We start from the raw sequence: 19,505 nt of genomic DNA on the forward strand, positions 1-19,505 counted from the left end.
TTTACAAACTGATGGGGGAGGTGAATATACCAGCAATGCGTTTCAAACATACTTACGTGAAAATGGTATTATTCAACGTTTTTCTTGTCCACAAACCCCATCTCAAAATGGTTTATCCGAACGCAAAATCAGACACTTAGTTGAAATGTCTCGAACCTTATTAATCCATGCTCATATGCCTTCTTCATATTGGGTCGATGCTCTTCTCACTGCTGTTTACACCATTAATCGACTTCCCACTCCTGTCATATCTAATATTTCTCCTTTCCACTGTTTATTTGGGTTCAAGTTTGATTACTCGTTCTTTCGGGTTTTTGGGTGTGCTTGTTATCCTTTTCTTCCGTCTCGTGTCTCTCATAAGCTGGCACCTCATTCTGTGCCATGTGTATTTCTTGGGTACGCGTCAAATCACAAAGGCTATCGTTGCCTTGATCGGTCAAGTGGTCGTGTTTTTATCAGTCGTCATGTTCGGTTTGATGAGGAGAATTTTCCCTTTTCAACAAAATCTTCAAATCATAGTCCCGTACCCCACTGTTCTACATCACCTTCTTCACTTTTTGTTTACTCCAATCAATCTATTCTTCCTTCTACTTCCTTTGGCCCTCAAATTTCTCATCCGCCTCCTTTTTCTTCTCAAGCCCAACCTCCTAATTTGCCTCTCTCCTCCTCTCGAACTACCGAATCTACTTCCAATTCTTTTTCACCTCCACCTCCCCTCTCTCCGAACTCAGTCACTATGTCTCAACCTCACTCCTCTCCCGACAAAATTCCTCCCATAACAGACCCACAAATCCCCTCTACATCTCTATCTAGCTCTACCACTTCCATTTCCTCTCTTCCGACTCATCCTATGCAGACTCGTGCCAAATCTGGAATTTCTAAACAGAGGAAAATTTTTAATCTCTCTCATTCTTTTCATGACGAGACACCGACTTGCTATTCTAAGGCTATTCTTGACCCTCGTTGGAAAGCGGCCATGGCAGATGAATTTAATGCCTTGGTCACCAATCACACGTGGGATCTTGTACCACCTGATCCTTCTAAGAATTTAGTCGGTTGTAAATGGGTTTTTAAGATTAAGGAAAAATCTGATGGAACTGTGGAACGCTTCAAAGCTCGCCTCGTTGCACAGGGATTTAAGCAGCAAGCTGGACTGGACTATGACGAGACTTTTAGCCCAGTCGTTAAACCCACTACAATTCGGGTTGTTCTCTCTATTGCAATTTGCTCGGGATGGGCCATACGTCAACTTGATGTCAAGAATGCCTTCTTACACGGCATCCTTTGTGAGGAAGTTTACATGCGCCAACCTCCCGGTTTCTCTCATCCTGAATTCCCGAATCATGTGTGCCGTCTCCAGAAAGCCATCTACGGATTAAAACAAGCTCCACGTGCATGGTTTCATCGCTTCAGCAGTTTTTTATTATCTTTGGGCTTCATGGCGAGTAAGGCCGATCCTTCATTATTCGTCTATGCTTCTTCTCGGGGCAGTGTGTATCTCCTGCTGTATGTTGATGATATCCTTGTCACCGGTGATACTCCTAAGTTATTACGGTCTTTGATTACTCGACTCTCACAGGAATTTGCTATGAAGGATCTTGGACCACTTCACTATTTCCTAGGCATTGAGGCTCATCACCGCTCTGACGGTACGCTTTTATCTCAAGCCAAGTATGTTGATAGTCTTTTGCGCAAGTTTGACCTTGTTAAGGTCAAGCCTGTATCTACTCCTCTAGCCTCGAAGACTCTATTGTCTGCTAATGATGGTGAGGTTCTCGCTTCTCCGACGTTGTATCGACAAATGGTTGGTGCTCTACAGTATGTATCTATGACCAGACCAGATATTAGTTTTGCTGTTAATTTGGTTAGTCAATTCATGCATCAACCACGATTACCTCATCTCCAGGCCGTCAAACGTATATACCGATATTTAGCTGGCACCTCCACCCATGGCTTGCTCATTGAGCGGGGTTCTCCCACTTCCTTGACTGCTTATGCCGATGCAGATTGGGCTGGATGCTCCGATACTAGACGGTCCACCTCCGGGTTTTGTGTTTTTCTAGGCACCAATCTTGTTTCATGGAGTGCCAAGAAGCAACCCACCGTGGCCCGTTCTAGTAGGAGGCCTGAGTATCGTGCTTTGTCGCTCACCGTGTTCTTGAGACTATTTGGATTCGTCATTTACTTCGTGAGCTTGGGGTCCCCCTTTATAATCCTCTCACCGTTTATTGTGACAACATCTCTGCCACCTATCTTGCTATCAACCCTGTGTTTCATGCTCGCACCAAACACATTGAGTTGGATTACCATTTTGTTCGAGAACGGGTTGCTTCCGGAGATCTCCATGTTCGCTACGTGCCTACAACAGATCAATTGGCAGATATCTTCACCAAGGGACTACCTAGTCCGCGTCACGCGTTGTTAAGATCCAATCTCTCAGTTGTTACACCTACTTCGGATTGAGGGGGAGTATTAATGTATAATTATATGTATTATGGGGTATTTATGTAATTATGTTTATATGTGTACCCTTTCTGTAATTAGTCACTCCTATAAATACATATCATACAACCCTAATTAGGGTTGAGCCACCATAAACACTTTGTCGTTGTTTTCTCTCTGACTCTAAACATCAACAGTTACAACCATGCCTGACCAACCGCAACTCACAAAACACAAGCCCAAACCATATATGCACAGCGGCTTGGACCTAACCCAAGCCTTCTTCAAGCCGATCCAGAACACCCCGCCCCCGTTGCGCTCCAAGCGCCACACAAAGATCGCTGTCGTCGGGGTTGGCAATGTCGGCATGGACATCGCCCAGACCATCCTCACCCAGGACCCCACTGATGAGCTGGCCCTCATCGACACCAAGCCTGACAAGCTCCGCGGCGAGATGCTCGACCTCCAGCAGGCCGCCGCCGTTCTCCCTTACACCAAGATCTCGGCCTCCGCCGACCGGCGCTTGTTCCACTAAAGACCGATCAAACGGGCAGGTCGGTTTTGGTTCGAGTAAAAATGAGACCCTTTTAACCCGTTTTAAACCATTTCCATACAATGCATATTCTAGTGACACGTATCCTACTCGATCCATATTACTAAAATAACCAAATATAGAAAAACTCATACCCAAATTGAGCGAAGAGTGCGGAGTGAGTGAATGCAAGATTGAATGAGGGCAAAAGAGAATGAATAAAAAGTCATAAAGGTGGGTTGGGTCCAAGAAAGTTGTAAACTCATTTATGACTATAACTAAAACATATAACAACTCAACCCATCTTATATGGATTCAGAAGTGGGTCTTTGACTTATTTTAACAGGTCTGTTCCATTATTTAAGTAGAACTGACACCGACCCCGACACGCAACATGACATGACACAATATGAAACGCCGACACGTCATTTCTCAAAAAATAGAGAATTTCAATGCGTTGGGACATGTTATATATTAAATGTATATTTTTATATATACATGATAAATTATCATTTTAATGATTATTTCAATCAAATTAATTTGATTCAAATCCACAAATAAATAAATAATAATAAAATTCTATAATGAATTTACACCGAAAACATCAATCCACCATTTGTTAATATCATTCATTATTTCCAATTGACAAATTCAATTACATTCCATTCTAAATATCCATAAAACTTGGAGGAAAAAAAAACAAGCAATCCACATTCCACCTAATTTACGGTTAGGTTTTTTTGGCCTAGCTGAATATATTAACTTTGGGGCTTATGGGTATATGACTTAAGTATATATATTTTTTATAGATTTATATTTTGACCCCTAATTTATTGAAAGTTTTTAAAAGTGACCCGTGCATGTCGAAGTAGTGTGTCGAGATGCTGGACTCGCGTATCGCTGGCATATCCGGAGCGTTGACCAAGTGTCGGATGTCTGATACCTGTTGACCATATGTCGGTCATGTGTCGAAGCGTGTCGGCGTCCAACACGCGTCCAACATCAACACGGAGGCCCCCGGAGAGTGTCCGTGCTTCCTAGTCCAATATAATCCCAAGAGCTCATACATGGCTGCTTCAACTGATACTTCAACCAAAACAGGTCTATTCCATTATAACCCCAAGAGCCCCTACATGGCTACTTTAACTGATCCTCTAACCAAACGTGCAGTAAGAATTGATATCTACATAGCTGGTTTCAACAGGATATGACGAACAATTCTTTTCTCTAAACTTGCACTTTATAGCATAGGGCTGTACTTTCTGTCATTCCAGATTAGATAGCAAAACGTATCTCCAGCCAAAACTTTAATCACGGTATCATATATACGAACATCACTTGTGAATAAATTTAACCCCAAACCCAAAATCATCTTAATCCTCTCAATTCTAGAATAATTTGAGTAAATTGAGCTCGTTGTTAACTCTTTGAGGATGCTGGTCATTGATGTCGGAAAATCTGTTGTGTAAAGATGTTATTGTCGAGGATGTTGTGCACGAACAAGATGATACTTGGTTTCATTTGCTAAGGAAAGAACATTCAGTGCCTGCCCCTTCTTCATCTCATAAAAAATGCTCTTGCACAGTGTAGGTTGCACTTTTCAGTCAAAAATAAAGGCACACAGCACGATGTGTTGCACTTTTTCCACCTATTTCAAATCGGACAAAACACCGCCAATAAACTCTGCTACTATGATATTATTGGGATGTGATTTATATTCCTGCTAGAGATAGGAAAGCATGAGGGTCCTACTTCCTGCTGAACAGGCAGGGGTAGCAACCCCGCAAAGCCAAGTGGCTTTTATAGTATTTTTTTATGGCTTTTATAATTTAAACTCATATTTTATTGATAGTTTGAATTTGAGCTCATAAATAATAATTGTATTGCCTATATATATTTTTATTCTCTTGTAATTGAAAATTATAATAGAGAGGTGCGGGGTGTTAATTATAGTAGAATCTTCTGTTGGATGTAACCCTAGTTTAAAAGTGAACCACGATAAAAATATTGTGTCTAGATTTCTTTTTCTCGCTTTTACTCTCTATTTCATCGTGATTGTGCGTCGAATCTTAATAGATTCGAGTACCCTAAACTTTTTTTGGTGCCACCAAAACTCTAAAATTGTAATAGTGTGATAAAGATACCCTTTGTCCACCACCAAAAATCCTAAACTTTGCACCCTACGTCCACCACAAAAAAAAACTAGGATGATACCACTACCCTAAATTTTTTTCTCGTGTCACCAATACTCCAAACTTACACCGATTGACAAGAAAACTCTCCGTCTACCACCAAATTTTATAAATTCTGTCCACCGTGACACCAATACCCTAAATCTTTTTCTGTGTCATCAATACTCATGAACTTGTATCAGTGACCCAAACTTTTCTTTCCACCAATAGTCATAAAGCCACTTTAGATCCACATCATTTTTGTTGGCCCATCATTGTCCACATAAGCTGCTATGTCAGATTTTAAGGTGATCTTGGATGAATTGTGATGAATGGTATTTTTGTCATACTGATACAAGTTTAGGAGTTTTGAATATTAGTTTGGATGATATATAAAAAAGTTTGGGATATTTGTGTTATAGTAAACAAACTTCGGGGATGGCTGAGCAAAATTGGTGGCTAATAAAAATGGCTTCTTGAAGCTTGAATAAATGGAATCGAAAATAGGGCCTTGGCTGAAATGGCCAGAGATGATTCGGACGACTACCAACTGTCGCGGAGGGGTTGTCGAAGGCCGTGGCACTGCATCAGAGGTGGATCAGCACCGGGGAAGCCGTGGCCAAGTGAGCCCTTGCGAAGAGGATGATGAACAGTGACGAGGCTTTAATCTCAACTAGCTTTGGACATGTCAACACCCACAGTTCATTAAAGCTTCTTTGAGCTTCCTGGGATAATTAACTTCTCAAGGAGTTCTCTTTTAGTCACTATCAATGCTCTCAGCTGTTCGAGTCTCCTGAGTTCCAAGTTCTTGAAGCTGAGATTGAGAAATTCGTCGCTTTGACAAGTTTTTTAAGTTGGAAATGATTGACCCGAGATACTGTTGAGTTGAAATTAACAAGTTGCAGCTCCGATTAGGAAGGAGGAAGTTGTGTGATAGATTGTAAGGAAGATCCGATAAAATCGCCGACCCAGATTTGAGCTTTGTGCTCGAGCACCTCTGTTAATGGAGGTTGCAAGGAACAAAGAAGCAAAAGCAGATAAGGGTGATGAAGAGTGGAGAAAAATACACAGTAAGCAGATGACATAAACCTATTGCTAACGTGGAAAAGCCACGTTATCCCCGTTGGACGATTAACGGAGATTTTTGCCAGAGGACTAACGGTAGCAGATTTGAGACTGAAGTGAAAGTCGGAGATAGACAAAAAACAAGTTCAAAGTAAAATTGGGACTAAACTTAAAGTTGAGTTCTTTTAGGGAATTAGGCCTTCTTTTTCTGTTTACCGCCGAAAGTAATAGCATGACTTAAGATGCAGAGTCTAGTCTTAATCTATGTAAGACTCCAATAAGTTTCAAATCGACAAGGATCAAGCCCCATTTATTTAGAAGCTTAACAGGTTTTTGGACAGTGCATTGTCGAACATACCAAATTGAACCCTTTGGATCTTTTAGTGGTTGTATGCAGATGAAGTCCACAATAGAAGTCGATCCTATCACAACTCTAAACTCAGCCATCTCCAGAAAGATCACCAGCATATTTGGCCCGAGATACAAATCACTTTCATCTCGCCAGAGAACACCAAATCTTAAAGGTAACTCAACCTCCAAAATCTTTTCACCTCTCGTTGTCCATGGAGACATCTCATAAGATATGTAATATCAACTGTATTATCTCCCGTGATGATCATGTCATCCACATAAACAAGAGAAGAATCCGATCATAATCAGTTTTGTCAAATAAATGCAGCATTGTATCATAAGGCTTTGAATAGATTGAGCAAGATGGTCCGACACACTACGCAAATTCACCTCCAAAAGGGAACAACATTAGCAATCTACTAAGAATTACGTACTATGTAAGTACCGATTATTCGACGGTTAGTCACAACTATCGTGTGTAACAAGTTTGTGGTACAACCAATCATTCTGTGTGAAATCAAGAAAATTTATGTAAAGAAGGGGGAAAAAAATGATTCCCTATAAGCTTTATCCACAATTGCTGCTAATGAATGCTGTCCTGAGGGATTTTTCCTTCTATGGTTTATCAACTAAAATGGGAAATAAGAGTGTACCAACAATCTCAGCAACACGAGTATAACAATTTTCAGCTCTCTGAATCAAAACATACTCCATCCTCGTGGCCCTGCCATTTAGTTGTCCCAAAGGCCAGCTCGAGAGATGCAAAGTCAAGATCCGACCAATCCCTTATGACGAGCATATGCCATTATAATGACGAATAAGAATGCGCAAATGGTTCCAGTCACAATCACGACCTGCCAGCGTTAGCGCAAAGTTTATTTTAAGGAAAAGTGAAGTTGAGAAGAGAAGTCAAGAAGGAGATGAGACGATGAAGTTATTGATTAAAGGGTTTAGGCCTACCCATTTGAACATGTATCCATGGTTATCGTTCCAATTATAAGGTATGTTCATACCAAAAATGCCAGCAACCAAAGAATAGATGGACAAACAAACAGTTCCTGAACTCAGGAAGAGCTCTAGCTGCAACCATAGACAGAGAGGAGATAAAGAACATGTAAATCAATTCAACGACTCCGAACATTAGCAACTAAATGAAGAAGAGAACTACTTTGAGTACGCATATAAAAATGAATCAATTGAGAATATGAATATAGACAATGAGAGAGAGAGAGAGAGAGAGAGAGACAAAAGCACCTGAATTAGCTGATTCCGGTGATTATCAAGCTGAGGAAAAAGAAAGTACTTAGAATATCAGGAAAAAGAAAACAATGACTCAAGTCTATGCAAAACTTGTGTTTTTCACCTTTTTATCTATTTAATTCTCTTTATAGAAACATGATTTGCAACTAACTTAATCAATCCAATTACCTGAATGTTAATGTAGTCCTCTGTGTCATCGATATATTCCCGAAGCTGCACATGTGCAACTTAGGCAAATCAATTTTTTTGAAAAATGGACATTAGACAGCAAAGATAAGCCAATTTAGTTACCAAATTGAACCATGCACTTGTAGACAAAGGGCCTTATATTGTGGCACCAGTAATCAAACTCTCAAAAGTACAATTATTTTAGCCATGCATCGCAAGTGATCCAGAGCAAGCAAATTGAGAATTTGGGTGACTGTTTGACCAGAGCACATAATGAATCAATCTGTTAAAAGATTTCCAAACTTCCTTAATAGCGTGAAATTAGCACAAAATCAACATGTCGATAATTTATCTGCTACCCTAAATAAACAAAAGCAAATCATTATTAAGGCTGTGTTTTTTTCGCGGAAAATGAATGGTTTGGAAAACATTTCCCTATAAATAATCGCTTGTATCGCTTGATATAATTAGTCAATGGAAAATGTTTTCATTATTGACAACAATTTATGTCTAAACATTTTCGTGGACGATGAGAATATTTTTCACTCGTTCATTTTTGTAGCAATACAAATCGATCATTTTTAGGAAAATGCTTTCAAGTCATTCATTTTCCAGTAAACAAACGGAGCCTAAGAGATTGATTTTATTTAGTACAGGACATTTTCGACTTCAATTACGACACATCACAAATTTCAATCTCCCAACACCATGATAACTGTTCATTGTTGACCCTGTACTGGTGTATAAAAATTAAAGTCTCTTAATGGATTTCAATAGGCTCAAATATAGTAATTAGACAGGTTTCATTTAGCCATCCTAACTCAAATGAGAGTGTAAACAATGCTAACAAAAATGTTCCTCAATGATCATTTGTAGTATAATTATGTATCACAATGATGCAGACGAAATGAAAAAATTGTAGCACAAGCATCACTGAAATTCATTACCTGTCTAAAGCATCAATGAAAGCACTCTACCCAAGATTTGACAGCAGATAAATGCAGGCGAATAGTGCAGCAACTAAAGGATCGTGCAGATAATTCCCTATCTGAGACAAGTACTTACTGTTGTCAGCTTGTTCAATGTGCCATCAATTTGCATAAAGTAAGCCTGAAAAAAACGAAATTGATGCCCATTCAAGAAACAACAGAAATAAAGACAGCATCCACAATAACACCAACAGGAAATAGCGCGAAACCTCAAGTAACATTTCCAACTCCTCAACATCATCTTCGTCTCCACGAACTGTTGCCACACTCGCCCTACTGGCTCGAGATATCTTCGAGCCAATGGTAGGGGAAGCAGGATACCAATTTTGGGCTCCTGAACCACTTAAAGGGGAAGATGCACCAACTTGTTTTCTTGACAAATACAAGTCAGCCATATCATCATCATCATCTAGTAGTTGCTCAAGCTCATCCCTTACCTGCAATGTACCACAAATACCTTTCAAGATGTTACCCTCCTACACATCATAGGTACCGAGAAGAAGACATCCGTGTATAGTGACAGAAAAGTCTATGATTAAGAATATCAGAAAGAGGTTCTGTTCAACGATGTTCCTCTAAATAGAGAGAGAGAGAGAGAGAGAGAGATTGCCATGTTCAGTAGGGCACCATTTCATGAAGACAATTAGATCTATCTCGATTATGTACATATTAATCAAGTATGACTTTTCATACAAGCTCATCTAAACACTCAATTTAAAGATACAAACAATTTACCATACATAGGATTGTCAGTAAGTCTAGGCCAAGTCCTTAAAGTTGCATGAGTACATAGAATCAAGATAGACAAGGACAAACTAAAATTTTATGTTACTCACAAAGATATCATACTCAGTCGAAAAAGTTGATAGATATTGGCAAGGTAAACCATTTTGATTTCAGCAATGACCCAGAAGTTACATAACTTTGCAGGGCAAAAAGTGACTCACAATACCTTTTGCACCCTTGCTGTTAGCCTTGTCATCGCACTCTTCAATTTACGAACCCTATCCAAGTTACGGCTGCTGATCTACAAAGACCACAGACAACAAACATGCAAATTTAAAATAGACATTTCAAACTGAGATTGAGCAAAGAAGCATGATCGACCAGCCAGCATCAAGACATTGCTGTAAAATTCCAAACATAAAGAATAATGGCTTGATTATGCCAAAGAGGCAAAAGCCCCATAAGAAGAATTACAGCATCATCATCAATCAACACTTTCAGAAGCACAATAACGAATCTCTAGGAGAAATAGCAACTAACAAAATTCAGCTGATCATGCATAACATCACATCAAGCATGCAAAACCAAGGACCAGTCTTCAAGAGTTCACCAATCACTCAGTCATAAAATCCTTAAAGGGAGGCAGAAATGCCTGGAATTCAACAAATGAAAGCTACACCAGAAACACATTTCAATCAGTAAAACAATATCTATTTCCGCACAAACAATATTATTAGTTACGCTAAGAATTGCACAAATGGCAGCGTTCAGCCGCAAATCACTCCTTTAGAAGGAGAAGCCTAAAACAATTAAAGAACCTCAACAGAGCTTTTTTTATTTTATTTTATTTTTTCAGTGAGATGGGACAGTGAATCTACTTACTTTTGAGGTGAGCTCATCTAAAGCAGGATAAGCAGCAGTCTCCAATTCAGTAGTACGTGCTGCAAGAAAGCTACAAATTGCTTCCAAAGCTACCTCCAAGGCACGAAATTCAAATGGAGACTCTGCATAGCAGCACCATCACATTACAGCTATCAAAAGATGGCCAGCTTGAAACAAATCCAATTAGAAAGAACCAACTCAAACACACCCCATACCATCATCTTCCCCAGCTTCATCATTATGTCCATGAGAGTACTCTTTTGCATCGTCTTGACCCTGGCATATGGCATTTACAGCTAATCGCCGTTGGAGCTCCTCAACAACTGGTATAACATTTATATCTGATGGGTCTCGAAGCAACACCTACAAGCCAATAATGCAAGTGCTAACTTATCATATAAAACAAGAGAATAAACTGACCCAGAACTAACTTATTTCTCTACATAAGGGAGAAAGAAATTTCCCACTAGAAGATATCAGATTCCATTCTTGCACAACCGTTTAAGTACATCATAAGAAATTTTTTTTTTTTTTTTAATCTCTGAGCAAAGCATAAATACAAGTACCTAGCTAGTTAAGTAGTTTCACAAAAAAAAACAGAGACACCTGCTCATGCAAAAGGTCTACGTAGCTCAACAACCAAAAGGAATTATCTAAAGACTTGTAAATAACGAGAAAGCTGTGTTCAGTCAAAATTGGCTGGAAAAAAAAAGAGGAAAAGGCATATGATAATTTCGGAAATGAAGGCATTCACTGTGTTGAACAGTTGCGGTTCAAGCTTGCGACTGAAAGACAAGTTATGCTAAACCAGGGACAAAATCAGTCCTCGGCTAATTAAGGCCCGGCCACTAACCATTTAGCAACCTCAGAATCCAGTTGATGGTACCAGTACTCATTGCAATAAAAAAAATAAAAATAAAAAACTTCACAGAATGCAAGAAGAGAAAACTCAATTAAATTAGTCAAAGAAACATGAAAAACATCCCAAGCTAAGCCAAAGTAAGTTCTTCCAAAACAGAAGTGACAAAACACGGGGCTTCCAGACATCATACAAGTACCGCTCTGCTCAATAAGCAGACATTAACCACAAAGAAAAGCACAAGCCACTATGCACTAACCTCTTCAGCAGTGATAATTGCCTTGATATGCTGCAAAAAGGTTTCAAACACCCACAGACACAACAGTAAAAGACAATAGTCAGCACCCATTCAAGGAACTTCAAGAAGAAAGAGGAGAGAGAGAGAGAGAGACCCATTTACGAAAAAGTCCACACAAAAAAAAAAAAAACAGACCTCCAAATTGAGAACGATGGCCCTCTCACGGCCAAGGATGGTGGAGGGGTAGGACAAGAGCGGGTCGAGGATGCGCAGGTCCCGCGCGTGGATCTGCACGCGGTGCATGATCGCGTACTTGTCGACGTCCAGCACCGTCCCGCGCCCCGCCGTGTCGAGGAGGATCCAGCTCCGCGACGACTGGCCCTTCTTCTTCACCGCCTGCTGCGGGTCCGCCGGCACCACGGTCCCTTCCCGGGCCATCTCTAAACATCACCAGGAAGAGCACACACACACCCCCCCAAGGCAACAAAAAGGCTCCGACAACCCCCCAACCCACCACCACCACCACACCGAAAAGAGAAAGCGAGAGGCGAAAAGGAAAGGTACCCACGAATCGGACGAGCGGTCCGGGAATTGGGTTTATCGTATCTCTCTCGAAGAACGGCGGACGGGGGAAGGGGAGGCGGCCATTGAAGGTGGGAGGAGGGAGGAAGATGCTTTTGGTGGAGGCTTCGTCGACAGAGTCACATTGGTGAACGGAAAATGGTAGACTCTCCGCGAAGAAGGGGAAATATATATTATAATGGTTCGTTTTTTTTTTTTTAAATTATATATATTTTTATTTTCTTCATTTGGTAAATTAGAGTGATTATTGCTACAATGCCAAAAAAAAAGTCAGATTAAGAATCCGAAATAGTAGGCAATTTGTTTTTTTTTTTTTAAATTAGTCGTGTTTTGGTGATTTTCCGAAATAAGAACGGAATCCATGTTTTCAAATTATGTTGGTGCTAGATTGCTATAGATATATAAGCAAATTAATTTGGCCACCAAATCGAGCTCCTTCTTTATTTCAAATCACACGGCGGAGAGGAGCGTGATCATTTCGTCTCTATTCTGTGCAACAAAACACGACTCGGTCTCGATACAAAAGAAAAGGAACAGAATTTTACTTTTGTATTTCTATTTTTTTTTTGTACTTTCTAAAGTGTTTATAGACCGGATGAAGAATAGATTATGTGAAGTCTTGATCCAAAAAATTCATGTGTTTAGCTTGGGTGATTCGTTTTTCATAGACCCCCCCTGTCTTCTCTTTTTTTCCTTTTTTTCACGCGAGTCAGTGTCGAAATTAGTGCTCGTTCGACAAATAACGATCCTTTAAACCCGCAAAATTTATAAATAAAAAAAAATTCGAGGTGACTATTAATATTAATGTTTAGATATTGTAACCAAATCATCCGTTTAACTTTTAAAGTAAAAAGATCTGGACAAAAAAAAGGGGGGTCAGACAAAAATAATTGAACTCAAAGTCAACTAATCAGCACATGTTGTAGTAATTATCTTTAATCTCTCAAGTCAACTTATGAAAGGGCTACGAGGTAAGGACTCCCCCCCTTGAAGAACATGTACACGGACCAAGTACACTTACCAAAAAAAACATTAACAACAGCAATTCAAAGGTTGTTTATTGTAAACGTAGTACGCAACAGGATTCGTTGGCAGGTCAAATGTTTCTTTTCTTCCCACCCCACTTGAAATAAATTGGTTGTTAATGATATCATCTGGGGCAGGATAAGAGTATCAAACTGGCCAAAGCCAATGTGCACGAACTTTTAAGATAGCAACAAGGCATCGGCATCAGCCAACTAAGCCACCATTCTTCATCAAATTTAAAACTGGTTTACCTCCTTATCCATGGCAATCCCCACTCCGTGTCAGACAGTACACGGGGCTTTGCTTAACGAAACTGACAGATAAGTGCTGAGGATTTAAGTATTTAATAATGGGTTGCTGAAGTTTTTGACTTTGACAATTTTTCGGAGTTTAATATTTCATGGCATATCGCATCACTCAACCAATTAAGTTAGCTCTTTCTTACCACGTAATTATTAAGTTGTGCTTAGTTACAGTATCAAAATTTCAGCGCTTAATATAAGGATTAATACCACAAAAAAATCCTCAAATTATATCTACTGTGACTCAAATACTCCGAACTTTTTTTGTATAATAAAAAACCCTAAACTTATATCGGTGTGACAAGTATACTCTTGATGAAACTCTAATATAGGGTCTATATGTCAAACATGTATAAATTTGAATTTTTTCGTGACACAAAAAAAGGTTTAGGGTATTCGTGTCATGTGAGCAAGTTTAGGATTTTTGGTGATACAAAAAAATTTTGCAGTATTTGTATCACAGTGGGCATAGTTTGGGATTTTTTGTGGTATTTGCTCATAATATAATTATCAAATATATTGTATACAAGGCACATTATAACCACGTATCGGAGCAATGTTAGAGCATACTTAACGGTATTGTTATTATACATCTCGCTTATACACATGAATTTTGGTAAAATTTATCGATGGATGTTAGAGCCTTAGAGGCTGAAAATCTACTCTAATATAATATGCTGAGATAGACTTTTGGACATTTAATGCATTTAATTTAATGAGAGAAGCCTTTCTTTTACCAAATAAAAGTTTAAAATCTTTGGTAAATGAAAGTAAAATATTTAAGATATATGTTTAAAGCCTCAATTTAATTACAAATGTTTGAAATTTTTGAAATATTTATCAATGTTTGACCAGCAAGATATCGGGTCTAAATTAAATTTTTGACAAACAAATATATATTCTACTGGTCAAAATGAGTCTTGATACTCTTGTTGCCACCCAAACCTGGCAATCGATTTGTGACCCTCCGAAACAGGTTATCGATTTATATCAATGTTGGGAAGTTTGTGATTATCTGATTTCAAACTCATGTCACGAAATTAAAGGTCACAAGTGTTCCTATTCAACAAAAGTAGTGTCAATCGGTTGCCAAATGAAGGAGAAATTTGATCGAGATAATCAAACTTTCCTAATACCCAAAATAGGTCACAAAGCCCAAAACCATACTTGGAAGTTTCAAGATCGGAATGGAAATTTCTAGATCTCTAAGTCATGATAAATAATTGTTTTTAAAATTGTTAAGTCCCCAGGCGACATCCAATTCATAGACTCGAGCATATGGTCTCAATATAGGCCGAAATTTCGGGTCCGTGATTTTGAGATTCACCTAAGCAATATCGGGTTCGTTCGGAAGCTCTCGTTATAAGCTTTTCAATAGCGTGAGAATCACACCAGTCAGGCATTTATATGCCAAAGTTAGAGGACCCGACAAACGCAGGCCCTCCTTCCCTATAAAGAGGCCTTTCTTTGTTTTTCATCCCAAGATTTCATTCCCAGAGCGCTATTCTCCCTCCAATGAGATGAGACTTCTCATCAGTTTCCACTGTAGGATAAAAGAATTCAATTCAAAAAGGAGCTCTCTTCTAGTCTATTTGTTCGGTGGGCTCGCAGCGGTCCAATCAAATCTAGAAAGCTCCCCATCTCCATCCACAGGGGGGAGGGTACAGAAAAGCTTAAAGTCCCAGGTAGGGCCGAAAGTCCCTCTCTTTATTTTATTAGAAAATGCACGTCTAGGTGGAGTTTCCTTCTTAGGGTAAGATTCTAAGTGTGCGACAGCGTAGCTGTGCACGCTACAGGTCGTTACGCCGGCGGTTGGAATGAAGTTTTTTTGGATCGATTCGTGACTAGGACGTTTCAATTCTATGATTTGATTGTTTGAGTGTTGCTGGAACGGATGCCACTGTTTGTTGTTAATTATACACTGTACGGTTACTAGGGGAGATTGGTTCTTGATTCAGGTTCCAATTAGGGGAGATTGATTTTCGATCCGCTTCTCAAAATTGAGAACTGTGGATTGAACCGAGCCATCGATCGAGTTCAAATCTGGATCTAGTCTGGTCTAATAGAACCGGTCATTTAGGGCTTAGTTCACATTTTACTAATTTTTATCAATGCAATTCACGTAGTGTTTAATTCACATTTTACTTTTTTTTTTGAAGAAATAAAAAATAAAAAAATACATGTAGTCGACCCGATCTAGTCTCCTTGGAATCGGAAATTGGACTGCCCGGACACCGGTTCCACTTTTAGGAATCGCGAACCGGACCGACACTCCTGGAACCGGACCAAACTAGCTGGTCCAATCCGGTCCGGGTGGTTTTTGGTTTGGGCGGTCCGTTTTGCACACCCCTAACAGTTTTGGATAATGAAAGGAAAAATTATCCAAAAAGTCATAAATCTATTGTGATTGTGTCAACTCAATCCTACCTTTTGCATTTGTGCCAATTCAGTCTATCCAGTCAATTTTAGCTGAAAATTGTTGACGTGGACGCCGGCCGTGTCATATGGCATGGCGTGACATAGCACGGCCATGCCACGTAGCACGGCCGACGCTAATGTGGACTTTTTAGAAATAATATTTTTATATTTATATAATTTTTTCTTTTCATTTCTTTAGTTTTTTTTTTTCCCTGTACTTAGGGTTAGGACGCCCTCATCGGCAGTGGGCGAGGGCGTCGCGGCCCTCACGCAGTCGCCTAGTTCCGATGAGGGCATCCCATCCCTAAGTTTAGAGAAAAAAAGAATACACATTAATAAAAATTCAAAAAATATTAAAATATTATTAAAAATCGTCTACCTCAGCGCTGGCCGTGCCATATAAGACAGCGACGTCCATATCAGCAATTTTCGGCCAAAATTAGTCGAATTGACTGAATTGGCATAAAGACAAAAGGTTTATGACTCAATTAGCTCCTAAAAAAAGATTTAGAACTGCATTGATATAATTACAATAAATTTATGACTTTTTTAGTAATATTTTTCACTATGATATGAGGTGGTTGATATATGAAGTGATAGAATAAACCCCTTATTTTGCAAGTCAACCCTTAGGAAGCGATATCAAAATGATTGAAACTGAAGTGCATGGGTAGGCCATGGTGATGGGACCGGAGGTGGAGGACTAGTGGCCACCCGATCCGAGTTCATGAATTGCGGCCCCGCGGATGCCAACTGATCTCGTTCGAAAGTTCGATTTCTAACGTGGGACTCTGACACGTGTCTCAAAACCACATCCCACGCATCTTTACATGTCGTTTTGCATATGGTTCTCTGATGGCGGTTTTGATTGTCACGTCATTTTGCATGTCATTCGCTCCTGCCATCTTTGATCGCCACGTCATTTTGCATGTCACTCGCTCAAGCTGTATTTAATTGCCACGTCATTTTTGCATGTCGTTTCTTATGGTGTATGCAACTGCCGCGTCATTTGCCATTTAGCTGTTATTGTTCATGCTATATTCAATTGCCACATTATTATGCATGCCATTTGCTCATTCAAGCTCATGCCGTATTTGAGTCCTCCATCGTCTCGCTCATCATCCGTGCGTGTAGTTGATTTAAGAGTAGTTGGGATGATCTCTCGCATCTAATTGAGTTCGTCTATAATAACAGCTATTGGTAAAGTGTTGGCATGACTTCATTTGAAGCGTTATATGGGCGCGAGTGTAGATCTCTCATTTGCTGGGGAGGAAGTTGGCGAGAGGAGATTTTTTTTTTTTGTGGTCGGTCATACTCTATCTCTCACTCACGATATATACTCAGACTTGCGCCCCACCTCTTGCAGGGCGTGGGCGTCGAAACCCACATCTTAAACTACGCGGGCCCACCCCTACCCCTTGCGAAGGAGGGGATTCGAACTCCCCACCTCCCCCTTCTCAAGTGAGAAGGGTGGCCACTGGGGTAAACCCCCAGTGGTTACGAGAGGAGATTGACTGGGCCAAAATTGATTTGAGTTTCGTCTGATGTCATTTCAGTTTTAATAAATGGACTTCAAATTGCGCAAAGTCGATGGAAGTCTTATGTAGATAAACAGCCACAGCTTTTGGGGTTTCAGGTTTGAGATCATGTTTTCCTGAAAGTTTCACTAATGAAAGGAGTAGCTCGGTTTGGTCGAAAAGAGAGATTGAGCCTGAAATTTATCGCCCATTCGATATAGTGGAATGAGTAGGAGATTTGGCACATCGGTTAGCACCACCGAAGCTTGCCGGTGTACATGATGTATTCCATGTTCCGATGCTTCGCAAGTACAACCCCGTTCCATCTCCCATTCTAGACTATCAGGCAATGGATATTGAGATCGAGGAATGGGTATCATACGTTGAAAAGCCTCTTCGGATATTAGATCGAAAGGAGCAATGGCAAACTAAGTGGATTGCTCTAACTAAAGTTCTACGACAACATCATGGAACCAAAGAAATTTTGCAGAATGAATATTTTAAGTCATTTTCATAATTAAGTATCTCAGATTTCAAGGACGAAATTTCTTTAAGATGGTAGAATTGTAATATTTGAAACTTTAGCGCTCAGTGATACATTGACATTTATTCGACATTTTAAAGGGTTGTAATGATAGGTGCGGGATACAATGATTGAATGAGATACGAATTAAGTTCGGTCATTATAGTACCTAATTAAATTGATTTGTGAGTTTTGCTAATCACTCAGATATTTTACTAAAAGTACGCATTGCCCCCAAAATTTCAAAAGGTGAATTCAATTAGATCCTCCAAAAGGACCAAACCGTGAAATTTCAGCAAATGACTTCGTTAGTGGCATAATCTTTCATTTGCATGAAAAGTTAAAAGGGCCAGCTTGAACATGTGGATTCCACTAAGTCATCATCTTTCATTCGATAGTACCGAAGTTGCAACTCCACCAGAAACGTCAAGTAAATTCGTTTTTCTTTTCAGTTTCATTTCACAGAGATTGACTTTATACATTTGATTAGATTTGTTTTATTTTTGTCACATGAAGAACTTTGTTATTAAGGTTTATAGTGCATTGCTTTAATTTTATTACTCACAAATCCAAATAATTTCTGCATAGTATATCAAAATAACTTAAAAACAATAAGAGACGGCATCACGCACAACTCGCAAGTGAAGATAATTATAAACCGATACGACGGGTATAAAAAGACCACACTAGTCCAAAACACCGCCGTTGCAGCACACGTCTACTATTTATTGTGACCTTCAGTTAGCCGACCTGAAGTGTCATCATCATATGTTCGCGCTTCTAAAATTTATACATATTCCGTGAAAGAATATGAAGGGGGAGAAACATCAAATGAGAGTATGAAAAATAGTGGATCTTCCTTCTCAACGCATGTATTTAACCCTCGTGCACATTCTATGCGCATACATGATTCATCATCAAAACAAGTATATACTTGCGCCATAGAACTCGAATAACACAATGAGTTTGAGATAAGTAAAACCACATAAGCAAATTATGAAAATCATGAGTCAAGAGTAACGAAACATAAGACCCATATTAGATTAGATTAATAACCATTGTATAACTCCCTAAAAAAAAATCATAACTTTTGTATAAAAATATTCGTCCATGCGTGTTAATGATATGTTATCCAGCAAAATAAAATAAAATAAAATCAATCCGTCTTTGACACTTGACTTTAGTCATGTGCCAACATGCAGTTGAATACGTTACGTGAATGAGAACACAAATTGGTCGGTCCCCATAAGTTCGCCACGAGAAGGGGATTAACACCAACATTTAAAATAGTAAATTACATCAAACCATACGGTCTAGTATGAACTGAAACTTGCACTAGCTGTCAATGCACGATTTTTGCTTAATTTAATCGATAGAACATGCATAATCGAATTGACTTCACACTTACCTGCTATTCCAGTTCCATACAACCTATTAATAACGACGGAATTTTC

General features: G+C 39.4%; 1 protein-coding gene across 1 annotated transcript; it reads right to left on the reverse strand.

The window, feature by feature from the left end:
- Positions 1 to 6,891: 6,891 nt before the first annotated feature.
- On the reverse strand, positions 6,892 to 12,411 carry LOC115692439 (magnesium transporter MRS2-I-like). The gene is made up of 11 exons (XM_030619276.2): positions 11,879 to 12,411; positions 11,705 to 11,734; positions 10,802 to 10,949; positions 10,587 to 10,708; positions 9,931 to 10,005; positions 9,188 to 9,415; positions 9,055 to 9,099; positions 7,990 to 8,034; positions 7,816 to 7,845; positions 7,522 to 7,641; positions 6,892 to 7,415 (listed from the first exon to the last, which is right to left on the reverse strand). Exons 1-11 carry the CDS (start codon positions 12,119 to 12,121, stop codon positions 7,329 to 7,331), a joined length of 1,173 nt encoding a protein of 390 aa, XP_030475136.1. The 5' UTR covers positions 12,122 to 12,411; the 3' UTR covers positions 6,892 to 7,328.
- Between the last annotated feature and the right edge of the window lie 7,094 nt (positions 12,412 to 19,505).

This window comes from Syzygium oleosum, unplaced genomic scaffold (genome assembly GCF_021117445.2).
Source record: "Syzygium oleosum isolate NSW1041296 unplaced genomic scaffold, Sole_v2.1 Sole_v2.01, whole genome shotgun sequence".
NCBI lineage: Eukaryota > Viridiplantae > Streptophyta > Magnoliopsida > Myrtales > Myrtaceae > Syzygium > Syzygium oleosum.